Source organism: Microcaecilia unicolor, chromosome 8 (genome assembly GCF_901765095.1).
Source record: "Microcaecilia unicolor chromosome 8, aMicUni1.1, whole genome shotgun sequence".
Lineage (NCBI taxonomy): Eukaryota > Metazoa > Chordata > Amphibia > Gymnophiona > Siphonopidae > Microcaecilia > Microcaecilia unicolor.
Genome location: NC_044038.1, coordinates 210733830 through 210746876, shown reverse-complemented (window position 1 = coordinate 210746876; position 13047 = coordinate 210733830). Strand labels below are relative to the sequence as shown.

The 13047-nt window shown below is 49.6% G+C and overlaps 1 protein-coding gene across 1 annotated transcript in view; it reads left to right on the top strand.

Moving 5' to 3' along the window:
- Positions 1-1578: 1578 nt before the first annotated feature.
- Positions 1579-13047, top strand: part of RTF2 (replication termination factor 2) — an 80285-nt gene continuing 68816 nt past the window's right edge. Inside the window, exons 1-3 of the mRNA XM_030212644.1 lie at positions 1579-1583; positions 1986-1995; positions 10780-10858. Coding sequence (XP_030068504.1) covers positions 10790-10858 — 69 coding nt within the window. The 5' untranslated portion in view covers positions 1579-1583; positions 1986-1995; positions 10780-10789. The remainder of the gene's footprint in view (positions 1584-1985; positions 1996-10779; positions 10859-13047) is intronic.

The following is a 13047-nucleotide window of genomic DNA, read 5'->3' as shown; positions in this document are numbered from 1 at the left end:
ATATTTTATTTATTTAGATTTTGCTCCCACCTTTTTCAGTAGTAGCTCAAGGTGAGTTACATTCAGGTACTCTGGATATTTCTCTGTCCAAGATCACAAGGGATTTGAACCAGCCACCTCTGGATTGCAAGACTAGTGCTCTAACCACTAGGCCACTCCTCCACTCCACATGTATCCCTGCAGAGCAGAAGGGCAGCCTAGTGGTTTGTGCAGTGGCCTTTAATCCAAGGGACCAGGTTCTAATCCCACTTTAACTCTTATTTTCTAATTGTGAACCCTCCAGGAACAGAAAAATACCTACTGTACCTGAATGTACATCACTTCAATAGCCTTCAAGCTTGCAGGTGGCTTATATATTTAGGTATAGTAGGTATTTTTGTGTTTCTGGAGGGTTTACAATAACAAAATAAATAAAAGTGTTAAAGTGTGGGACTTGAACCTCAGTTCTTTGGTTTAAAGTCCACTGCTCTAACCACTTGGCTATTCCTAAGATTTGGTATATGCTTTGCTAAGAATACCCATAACAACTGAAGGCCTCATAGAGCCTGGTATCCCCTTTCAGTTTCGTTTTCAATGGAGAGGGAGGGGGAAGCAACCCTTGGGTGAATTAAGGAGGTGTCATGCCTTAATACCTCCAGTGATCAGCATCTCAACCAGAGCACCTTTTTGTACCCTGGATGCAGTGGTGTGCTGGAGCCGGTTGTTGCTTCAAATTGCAGAAGCCGCTTGTTAAATTTTGACAGCTCTTGCGAGCCGGTTGTTCTTGGGGGCAAGCCGGCTCCAATACGGGAGGTAAGCATGGCAGGAGGGCGCCATCACAGGCCATGCTTACCTCCCCTCCCGCTCCCAAACATGTCCAACGATGTCTTTCGCCCCCACCCTCCCCTCCCGCTCCCATCCGTCTTTTTGTGTTACCTCCGTCGAAGCGCCGCGTTATTTAAAGCCCTGCTGCCCGTCTCCAGCCTTCCCTGCTTGCTTCTGATGAGTTTGTGCCCTTAGTCCCGCCTTCTGACATCATTCTGACATCATTTTCTTTTTCCGCGAAGGCGGGACTGAGGGAAGGAACATCATCACGAATCAAGCAGGGGAAGGCTGGAGACAGGCAGCAGGGCTTTAAATAATGCGGTGCTTTGACGGAGGTAATACAAAAAGATGGATGGGAGCGGGAGGGGAGGGTGGGAGCGATGGAGAATCGCTGGACATGGATGGGTAGAGGGGGGCAGGGGAGAGAATTGCTGGGCATGGATGGGTAGAGGGGGACAGGGGAGAGAATTGCTGGGCATGGATGGATAGAGAGGGGCAGGGGAGAGAGGAGTTTCAGGACATGGATGGAGGGGAGGGCAAGAGAAATTCTGGACATGAATGGAGGGGAGGGAAGGGAGAGAGAAGGAATGCTGGACATGGAGGGAAGATAGAGGAAGGAGATTAGATGAGGGAAAAGGAAGTGAGGAGAGAAACTGCACATGGATGGAGAAAATAGGCAGAAGCTGGATCCACTGTACAGTCTAGTCTGCGGAGGACCAGAAATGAAGAAGAAAGGAGGAAAGAAAAGAAATAAATGGAAAGGAAGCACTGGAAACAGAGTCAAGAGAACAGATAGAGAGCAGCAGAATCAGATACTGGGCCAGCATGATCAGAGAAACAAAATCACCAGACAACAAAGGTAGAAACAAATAATTTTATTTTCATTATAGTGTTTGGAATATGTCCACTTTGAGAATCAGGTGCTGAACGTTAAAAGTTTATATTTATTTATTTATGGCATTTTATCCCATATTAAACATGAATTAGATTGGAACCTGGGATCATTTAATTTTTTTTTCCTGGAGAGAGTCATGCATTGCCCCTCCCCCCAGCTATAGCCAGCTCTGCAATTTAGGGGGGGGGGCGCAGTGGTGGACGGGGGGGGGGGGGCGCAGTGGTGGACGGGGGGGGGGGGCGCAGTGGGGGACGGGGGGGGGGGGGCGCAGAGGTGGACGGGGGAGAGAGCCTTTTGTTAAAAATTTACCAGCACATCACTGCCTGGATGTGACTGAAAAAGGTCTTAGCATGTCTTCCTTTCTATGCTTGGATGTTCAGTAATCACTATTGAAGTCCTGATTTTGGGTCCCACCCTTTTCTCCCTGTGCAAAATCGTGATGTGGATATTTCAAGCAGAGCAAAAAGGAGTAGGGAGAGTTGACTCTTCTCAAACAACGAAGGAGACGTGTAGGTGGATAAGAGTCTATTACAAAACATCAAAATCACATGGACTGGTAATAAAAATATATAAGCAGTTTTTGCACATTTCATAGATACCCTGTTATAAAATGACACCCACAAAGACAATTTTGAAAAGCCATTTACCCAGGTATTAAGGTTTTTTTTAATATTGACTGCCCTGTTAAAAGTGTCAAGCACTGTACTTCTCACTGACTTAGTTCCAAGGTACCATATCGGTACTTGGTTCTTCCTGGTAGGGAGCTGAACAACTGAATGAAAGGAGTACATGACTGTAGACTTGCATCACCCTGCAACTCTGAATGGAGGTTTGTTTTTTTTAATACCTCCTAATCACTGCAAAATTCAACTCTTTCAAGCAGAACATCCCTTATTGCAATTGTTCTCAACACAATCCTCAGGGTATACCTAGCTGATCAAGTTTTCAGGATATTCAAAATAAATATACATAAGACAGATTTGCATGCACTGCTTATTTTGTATGCAAATCTGTCTCATGCCTATTCCTTGTGGATATCCTGAAATGGTTGGGTGTAGTCTGAGGACTGGGTTGAGAACCACTGCCTTACTATACAATGACCAAGGTATTTAGTCTTAAATGCTATTTTTGATGGGGCGAGTGATGCAGAGGGTTCACAAATGTAACAGCTTTAGGAAGGAAACGGAGAATATAAAGGAAGGGGAGGGGTGAGAGTACTGCTATGGATTTACAGCCTGTCTCACTGACACAGACTACTCAATAATTACCGTGGATTCTTTTGGATTCATATTAGATAAATGAAACCTTTATTAGAGGAGCTAAATTCTACATTGATTAAGATATATGTACAATGGTTAAGACATATACACACTTTCACTCAGCACTTTTCTCTGGATGCTGCTTCTTTGAAGGATGCTTCCTTTGGCCAGACTGTCCTCTCTTCTGCAATTTGAAGCAACAACTTTCCACCTCCTCCAGTTCCAAGTACCAGTCTTTCCATTATATATTTAAAGCTTTAATATCTGTACTTATGAAGACTGCTACCTTGTTCTTTTTGCAGCTTGAGAGTCGTAGCTAAAAGACTTTTCTGTCCATAGAGAAAAAAAGAATTACTTACCTGTAACGGTAATTCTCCGTGGACAGAAGATCTTTCTGCCACATAAACCCACCCTCCCTAGCTTCTCAAAGAACTTTATACTAACAGTACAGTGACAGGAAATGGGGGATATGCAGTTAGCTCTTAGAGAGCTTTCTTAGCTTTGAAAAGGCTGGGTCAGTGACATAGCCATGGCATCACTTCAGTTGCGGCTAAAAGGTCGTCTGTCCACGGAGAATTACAATTACAGGTAAGCACATCTTTTTTTTCTGCATATCTTACCAACACTGACAGTTGCTGCTGGCTTGGAACATTGAAGGAGGGAAGCGCTGTAGGGAGGAAAAGTGCTTACTGCATCCTGCGCATGCGTGAGAGGAGGGGGCTTTGGCGTGTGAACTAGAGTCCAGGGCTGAATGCCGTATGTCACATGCCAAAAGTGTGTGACTTTGCATGTCTGTGCACAGTTCCCACCAGACTGCTGAACTACTGCAGAATGGGTACTCCTGAGTTGCATGCACGAAGGTAAAATTATGTATAATCATACCTGATAATTTTCTTTCCATTAATCATAGCTGATCAATCCATAGACTGGTGGGTTGTGTCCATCTACCAGCAGGTGGAGATAGAGAGCAAACTTTTGCCTCCCTATATGTGGTCATGTGCTGCCGGAAACTCCTTAGTATGTCGATATCAAAGCTCCATCCGCAGGACTCAGCACTTAGAGAATTACACCCACGAAGGGACACTCTGCCCAGCTCACCACCGCCGAAACGGGGGAGGGGAATTAACCCAGCTCATCCCCACACAAGTGGGGGAGGGGAATCCGTCCAGCTCATCCCCGCGGAGCGGGGGAGGGACACCACACCCGCCGATGCGGGGGGATCTGGCTTATCCTGCAACCGCAACCGCGGGAGGAGCTGACTGACCCTAACACCGCCGAAGCGGGAGGGGTACAAAGCTGCCCTACAGCCGCACGAAGCGGGAGGGAGTGCCGGCAGAATTTATGTCTCAATCCAGCCCCGTAAAACGGAGGGGAGAGGAATGCAGCAGTTCACTGTAACACAAACTCGTCTCAACTCTTGAAGAATCCAGGTGAAAGAAGAACTTGAACACGAAGTCCTCCTGAAGTAACTGAAGGCTAAACTTGAACCTAAAATTCAACCAGAATATAAACAGTACAGATATCTGGGAGGGGCTATGGATTGATCAGCTATGATTAATGGAAAGAAAATTATCAGGTATGATTATACATAATTTTACCTTCCATATCATCAAGCTGATCAATCCATAGACTGGTGGGATGTACCGAAGCAGTACTCACCCAGGGCGGGACATAGAAATCCCTGACCTCAACACTGAAGCTCCAAACCGGGCCTCCGCCCGTGCAGCCACAGTCAAACGGTAATGCTTGGAGAATGTATGAGCCGAAGCCCACGTTGCCGCCTTGCATATCTCTTCCAAGGAGACGGATCCGGCCTCTGCCATCGAGGCCGCCTGAGCTCTCGTGGAGTGAGCCTTCAGCTGGATAGGCGGCACCTTCCCCGCGGCCACATAAGCCGCTGCAATGGCTTCCTTGACCCATCTTGCCACTGTAGGCTTAGCAGCCTGCAGACCCTTACGAGGACCTGCAAACAGGACAAACAGATGATCCGATTTCCGGAAATCATTGGTCACTTCCAAGTATCTGATGATGACTCGTCTCACATCCAGATATTCAAGAGCGGAGTACTCCTCTGGGTAGTCCTCCCTACGAAAGGAAGGGAGACAGAGCTGCTGATTCACATGGAAGCGAGAACCAATCTTGGGCAGGAAGGAAGGCACTGTGCGAATAGTCACTCCTGCCTCAGTGAACTGCAGAAAAGGCTCTCGACATGAGAGCGCCTGGAGCTCGGAAACTCTTCTGGCTGAAGTGATAGCCACCAAAAAGACTGCTTTCAACGTCAGGTCTTTCAGAGATGCCCTCGACAAGGGCTCCAAAGGCGGCTTCTGCAATGCTCTTAGCACCAGGTTGAGATTCCACGCAGGCACCACTGAGTGCAGAGGAGGGCGCAGGCGATTAACTCCCTTGAGAAAGCGCACCACATCTGGCTGCGAAGCCAGGGAAGCACCCTTCCGGCGGCCCCTGAAGCAAGCCAGAGCCGCTACCTGGACTTTAAGGGAACTGAGCGATAGGCCTTTCTCCAGACCTTCTTGCAGGAACGCCAACACTGAAGAAATTGGACCAGTGAAGGGAGAAAGTGAGCCTGCTTCACACCATGCTGCAAAGATACGCCAAACCCTGGCGTAAGCAGTAGAAGTAGAGCGCTTCCTCGCTCTCAGCATAGTGGCGATGACCTTGTCTGAGAAGCCCTTCTTCCTCAGACGCTGCCGCTCAATAGCCAGGCCGTAAGACCAAAGGGAGAGGGATCCTCCATCACCACGGAACCCTGATGTAACAGGCCCTGCTCCACTGACAGCCGCAGAGGATCGTCGACTGAGAGCCTGAACAAGTCCGCATACCAGGGACGTCTGGGCCAATCCGGACCCACCAGGATTACCCTGCCGGGATGCTTTGCCACCCGGTCTAGCACCCTGCCCAACATGGGCCAGGGCGGGAACACATAGAGGAGCTCTTGTGTCGGCCACTGTTGGAGAAGAGCATCTACTCCCAGGGATCGAGGGTCCCGTCCTCTGCTGAAAAAGCGCGGCACTTGGCAATTGGCCATCAGATCTAGGCTCGGCTGGCCCCAGCGCTTCGTGATGTCCAAGAACGCCTGAGCAGATAGTTGCCACTCTCCGGGCTCCAAGGTATGGCGACTGAGAAAGTCCGCCTTGACATTCATGACTCCGGCAATGTGGGCCGCTGAAAGCTGCTCCAGGTTCACTTCCGCCCACTGGCAAAGACTCATAGCCTCCTTGGCTAGAGGGGCGCTCTTGGTACCTCCCTGGCGGTTGATATAGGCCACAGCCGTGGCATTGTCCGACAGGACCCGTACAGGCTTCAACACCAGTACCGGGATGAACTCCAATAACACCAACCGAATGGCTCTGAGTTCCAGGAGGTTAATAGACCACTTGCCTCTGCAGGAGACTAGAGCCCCTGCGCTGTCCTTCCCAAGCAGTGGGCTCCCCAGCCCATCAAAGAGGCGTCTGTCGTGACGACAATCCACTCTGGGGTCACCAGAGGCAATCCTGCAGACAACTTGTCTGTCTGCGTCCACCAGCTCAGCGCCTTGCGCACTGCTGGGCCCACGGGAAGGCGCACAGCATAATCCTCCGACATCGGAGTCCAGCGCAGCAGCAGAGATAGCTGTAGTGGTCTCATATGAGCCCTGGCCCAGGGCACTACTTCCATCGTGGCCGTCATAGAGCCCAACAGCTGCACGTAGTCCCAAGCCCGAATAGGAGAGGCTACTAGGAACTAGTCCACCTGAGCCTGAAGCTTGACAATCCGATTGTCTGGCAGGAACACTCTGCCCACTTGGGTGTCGAATCGAACTCCCAGATACTCCAGGGACTGAGTCGGGCGCAGCTGGCTCTTCTTCCAGTTGATGATCCATCCCAGGGAGCTCAAAAGAGCAACTACCCGGTCCATAGCTTTGCCGCACTCTGCATAAGAGGGGGCTCGGATCAACCAGTCGTCCAGATAAGGATGGACTTGTACTCCTTCCTTTAGCAGGAAGGCCGCTATGACCCCCATTACTTTGGAAAAGGTCCGCGGAGCAGTAGCCAACCCGAAAGGGAGGGCTCTGAACTGGAAGTGTCGTCTCAGGACTGTAAAACGCAGAAAGCGTTGGAGAGGAGGCCAGATGGGAATATGCAGGTACGCTTCCTTGATGTCCAAGGAAGCCAAGAACTCTCCTGCCTTCACTGCCGCTATAACAGAGCGGAGAGTCTCCATGCGAAAGTGCCTCACTTTCCAGGCCCGATTGACCCCTTTGAGGTCGAGGATAGGCCGGACAGAACCTCCTTTCTTTGGAACCACAAAGTAAATGGAGTAACGACCCTTGCCAATCTGATTTTTTGGCACCGGAACAACCGCACCCAGGCGGATCAGGTTGTCCAAGGTCTGCTGCACTACCACAGCTTGACCGGAGACTTGCAGGGAGAGAGTACAAACCCGTCTCTTAAGGGTTGGCAGAACTCTAGCTTGTAGCCGTCTCTGATGACTTCCAGCACCCACGCGTCTGAAGTTATAGTGGTCCACTCGCCCAGAAACGAGGACAGCCGTCCTCCAATCTGCACTGGGGCGTGGACCAAGGCCCCGTCATTGGGTACGAGACCCTGGGGGAGGACCGGAGGGAGCACCTCCGGGACGGCGGTCTCTGCGAAAGGAATGCTGCTTGGGGGAGAAATTCCTCTTGAAGGAAGAGGGGGCAGAGGATCCCGACTTGCCCGGGCGGTACCGACGGGCTTCCTGCAACCGTCCTCTGGAGGTACCGGGACGAGTACTAACCCGAGCCCTGACCTCTGGTAATTTCTTGCCCTTAGACGTGCCGAGATCGGTCACGATTTTGTCCAGCTCGACCCCAAAGAGCAGCTTGCCTTTAAAAGGCAATCTAGCCAGGCGGGATTTAGAGGCGTGGTCAGCAGACCAATGTTTCAGCCAAAGCCACCGCCGCGCAGAGACTGAGCCATGCCTTTAGCTGAGGCTCTCCAGACATCATACAGCAAGTCTGCCAAATAGGCTAAGCCCGATTCCAGGGCCGGCCAATCAGCCCTCAAGGAATGATCCGAGGGGGAAGCCCGCTGCACCATAGTCCGGCACGCCCTAGCCACATAGGAGCCGCAAACTGAGGCCTGCAAACTTAAAGCAGCTGCCTCAAAGGACGACCTTAAGGCCGCCTCCAATCTTCTGTCTTGGGCGTCCTTTAGGGCCGTGCCACCTTCCACCGGCAACGCCGTTTTCTTAGTCACCGCAGTGATTAAAGAATCCACGGTAGGCCACAGATAGGCCTCACGTTCACTCACAGCCAAAGGATAGAGGCGGGACATAGCCCTAGCCACTTTAAGGCTCGTTTCCGGGACATCCCATTGAGCCGCAATTAAGGTGTGCATGGCATCATGCACGTGGAAGGTTCTAGGCGGGCGCTTCGTCCCCAGCATAATGGCAGAGCCAACAGGGGCTGAGGGAGAGACGTCCTCCGGAGAGGAAATCTTCAAAGTGTCCATGGCCTGTAACAACAGGTTGGGCAAATCCTCTGGGCTAAAAAGCCGCGCTGCAGAGGGGTCATCCGCTCCATCCGAGCGGGGATCTATCTCCTCCAAGGAATCCGCAAAGGATCGTTGGGAGACCTCAGACACGCTGCCCTCATCTACATCGGAGGAGACAAAAGTCCTCCAAGGCCTGGAAATCAACCCGAGGGCGTTTACCTCTGGGAACCTCAACCTCTTTATCAGAAGAGGGAGCAGGGGCAGCGTTTTGCATGAGGAAAGCCTGATGCAGCAGCAAAACAAACTCGAGGGAGAAACCCCCCAGACTGTGCACTTCCGCAGCCTGGGCAACAGCCCTAGACGCACTCTCAACCGGCGCTCGCAATAGCGGGGGAGAGACATGCTGCGCATCCAAAATGGCGTCCAGCGCGAAACTCCGTGAAGGAGTCGCGCGGGAAGAACGGCGCTTAACTTTAGCCGCTTTTGTGCCGTCGCCCAAATTAAGGGCGTTCATGGCATTAATGTCTCCAACCTCAAGGGCGGCCCACGAAGAAGCCGTCCGAGCCGCGTGGCCGGCCAAGATGGCGGAGGCGAGGAGCGGGGGATGGGCGTTTATGGCGGGAAAAAACCGCCACGCCGGAGGAACGACCGGGACATTCATCGGTCACTAAACTATCACCCATCAAGGGCGAATCAGGTTGTAAAACCCCCGCATCCCCTCTAGAAGCGCTCCAGCGATCCGGGGAGCGACCCTTTGCGCCCTCGCCCTCCGACGCCACTGCCACGAGGAGAAGAATCGGGGAACCCCCTGCCCGCTATAAAAAGGTAAAATTACCTGCTTGCCGCTCCGAGCTGTAACAAACTGGTGTCCCAGTGAGTAGCTGCAATGAACGTTTAAAGAAACGTCGAATTAAACGCCTTTAAAGACGTTAAAAATTTTTTTTTAAACGGAGCCAGCGGGAGGGGGGAGAAAAGGAGGGACCTGGCACCACCAGGTTTGCACTTGCTCAAAAGAGCCCTCAACCCCAGGCCTCAACAAAACCTAAAAATTAGGCTTGGAGGCCTAGCCAGAGCTGCTGCTGTGTGTGACCACCACCTGCTGAGATAGAGAACATACAGAGGAGTTTCCGGCAGCACATGACCACATATAGGGAGGCAAAAGTTTGCTCTCTATCTCCACCTGCTGGTAGATGGACACAACCCACCAGTCTATGGATTGATCAGCTTGATGATATGGAATGTACAGTTCTCCACCTGTTTCATAAAGAAAATCAGAACTATTCACCCGGCATGCATCAAACAGGTAGAAAAAGCAACAGCCAAAGCCAGAAGGATGCTTGGGTACATGAAGAGAGGCATGACCAGCAGGAAAAAGGAGGTGATAGTGCCGTTGTATAAGTCTCTGGTGAGGCCTCATTTGGAATACTGCGTGCAGTTCTGGAGACCGCACCTACAGAAAGATATAAACAGGATGGAGTCGGTCCAGAGGGCGGCTATGAAATTAGTAAGCGGTCTTGAATGCAAAAATTATAGGGACGGGCTTATGAAACTCAACATGTATACACTGGAAGAGAGAAGGGAGAGAGGAGACATGATAGAAACATTTAAATATCTCAAGGGCATTTATCTACAGGAAAAGAGCCTTTTTCAAATGAAGGAGAGCTCTGGAATGAAGGGGCATACCACAAAGTTAAGAGGGAATACGCTTAGGAGTAACCTAAGGAAGTGTTATTTCACAGAAAGGGTGGTGGAGGCATGGAATAGCCTCCCGGTGAAAGTAGTGGAGTCGAGGACTGTTCCAGAATTTAAAAAGGCATGGGATAAGCATGTGGGATCGCTTAGGAACAGGAAGAATTAGGGGTTACAGAGGATGGGCAGACAGGATAGGTCATATGGCCTTTATCTGCCGTCATATTTCTATGTATCAGGGCAAAAGTGAATCAGCTTGTTTGGGACTGCGGCGTGACTAATCTCCAAGAAGGTGGATAACATACCTAAAGAGTCAAATGGACCAGTATAAATATAATGCAGGCTTTAAATGCTACTATACCTAAAAAAAGACAAATGCATGATTTACATGCTATTCGCACAATTGAGAACTATTACGTATTATTGTTACCCGCCTAGGACAGTTGATGATAGCGTAGGTTAATTTTTTTTAACCTAAACAATCAAACGCAACTAGATAGCAACATAGCAAGCCCATGCGATCCCAAGAATCGACGTAAAAGTGGTGTGCCTGTCATGTAACGCCCGGCATCCACTGATGACATCACGTACGGCGTGACGTTTCATGAAAACGGAAGCCAGTGCGTGCGTGGCTTCTGAGTTCGGTTGGGACTGGACGGAGGTTGGTCGATATGGGCTGTGATGGCGGGACCATCCCGAAGCGGCACGAGCTGGTGAAAGGGCCGAAGAAAGTGGAAAAGGTGAGGGAGGGTTGAGTTCCGCGCTTTTCTTTGCTTCGCTTCCGGTGGGCGGTGCTGCCTGGGAGTGGGGAAAAATCTGTCAGGCGAGGGAGCGGATTGGGAGGGGCAGGGTTTTCCACCCTATCTACTGGTGCATTCTGGGATATGGAGTCCTGTTATATATTAAATGGTAGCAGCACTGTAGGACCTAGAGCACCATGCAACGAGAGATTAAACGGTTTGTGCTGGTTTCGGACCCCCCCCCCCCCCCCCCCCCCCGTGTCTTCTTTTGCGGGCCTTCTTAGCCCCAGTTAGAGTAGGGTCAGACTTTCAGCACCTCTTCCCGTTACTACCAGCCAACAAGAGGAACGGCACTTAACACCCCATTAGCAGCTACTGGATCAGGCTTGCAAGATAAGAACGTGGTCCATCTAGCCCAGTATCCTGTTTTCCAAACAGTGGCCAAGGCCAAGCCAGGTCACAGGTACCTGGCAGAAACCCAAATCGTGCAACACTCCATACTACAAATCCCAGGGCAAGCAGTTGCTTCCCATGTCTGTCTCAATAGCAGACTATGGACTTTTCCTTCAGAAATTTGTCCAAACCTTTTAATTTCCAGATACACTAACCGCTGTTACTACATCCTCCTGCAAAGAGTTCCAGAGCTGAAGACATGCCAAGGTTGGTCCATCCCAGAAACTGAGATTGCAAGCCCGAGTGAAATATTTAGGGTGGAGTGCTTGGGGTATACATTTGTAAAGAACTGGAAATATTATTTTTTGTAATTAGAAAGATCAATACAAAGTGGAGGTATAGTATAGTGTTTAGAGTTGAAGGCAGAGAAGCCTGGATCTGATCCCACTGCTGCTGCTTGTGATCATGGGCAAGTCACTTAACCCTTAATTCTAAGCGCTATTCTGTAAACTGCACATAACTTTCAGCATGGCTTATAGAATAGTGCTTTTTTGATGTCAGATTCATCCCATAATACTTTATTGCCTCAGTTACAAACTTGTTAGTCTTCCAGAGACAGGAAGATACCCCTATTGTACCCAAGTGTAATTCACCTTGAGCTATTACTGAAAAGGCAAAAGCTAAATTCCTCCCTCCTCTTCCCCCCCCCAAAAAATTACCTTTCTTTGGTTTTATTTAAATTGCAACTGTATTCTCCTTTTTCCATTTTCTCTCCTATTTGTGCTGTGTTCTAATTCTGCCTCTCCCTTTATTCCTGTTTTTCTGAACCCTTCCCCTCCTGCACTTTCCTCCTCCTCATCCTGTGAGCTAATGTCTTTTCTTAATTCCTGTTCCTCTTGGGCACTGTTATCTCACTTCTTTCTTCCTCCACTACTCCCTTATGTTACTCTGTAGTCGCTTTCCAGACTTTCATAGTAACATAGTAAATGACTTCAGATAAAGACCTGTAAGGTCCATCCAGTCTGCCCAACAAAATAAACTCATGTTACATGGTATGTGATACTTTATATGTATACCCGAGTTTGATTTGTCCTTGTCATTCTCATGTACTGCCATCTCATTTGAGACACTATGAACAGCAGCAACAACAGCAGACCACCAGTTGAACACAACAGTGATGAGCTAAAAAACTTTAATACACAAATAAAATCACAGTGCCCAATGTGCCCATGTTTTTCCTGCAAGGCTGCATCAGGGGCAACTGTTGGCAAGGCTTAGAACATTACATCAATGAAGAAATAAGATCAATATTGTATGCACGGATACAGAGTGTGGTAATGTGAACAAGGGCAGGCCCAGGAGCCAGAATACACTGGATCCATACAGCGATTAAGGTGAACCAAATAATGTTTATTTAAAGTACTAGGTAGGGGTCTTGTTGAATTCATGGGTTAGGAAGAGAAATAAGTCTAAGCAACATGTTTTGTTTAACAGGGTCTCCCAGCATGGCGGTATGGTTTACTTATCTCTGGCCTGGTTCTCTAGAACTAACAATGTACTCTAGCAGTTACTTGGGTCAAAAATCCAAAGTTGCAAGTGTTCCAAGTTGGATTTGGCCTACCTGACTGTAGCAGCTGCAGTTCATATGTAAGTGGTGAAATTACTTGCAGTTGGGCATCATTACCCCTCTGGGGCTCTCCACCTATCTGCTCCCTGAGCAAGGAGGTTTTATGACAGGAGATAGCGTGAGCCTATCTGACCCATTCTGTGGGCTGAAGCCAATGGGCGGAGCTTTC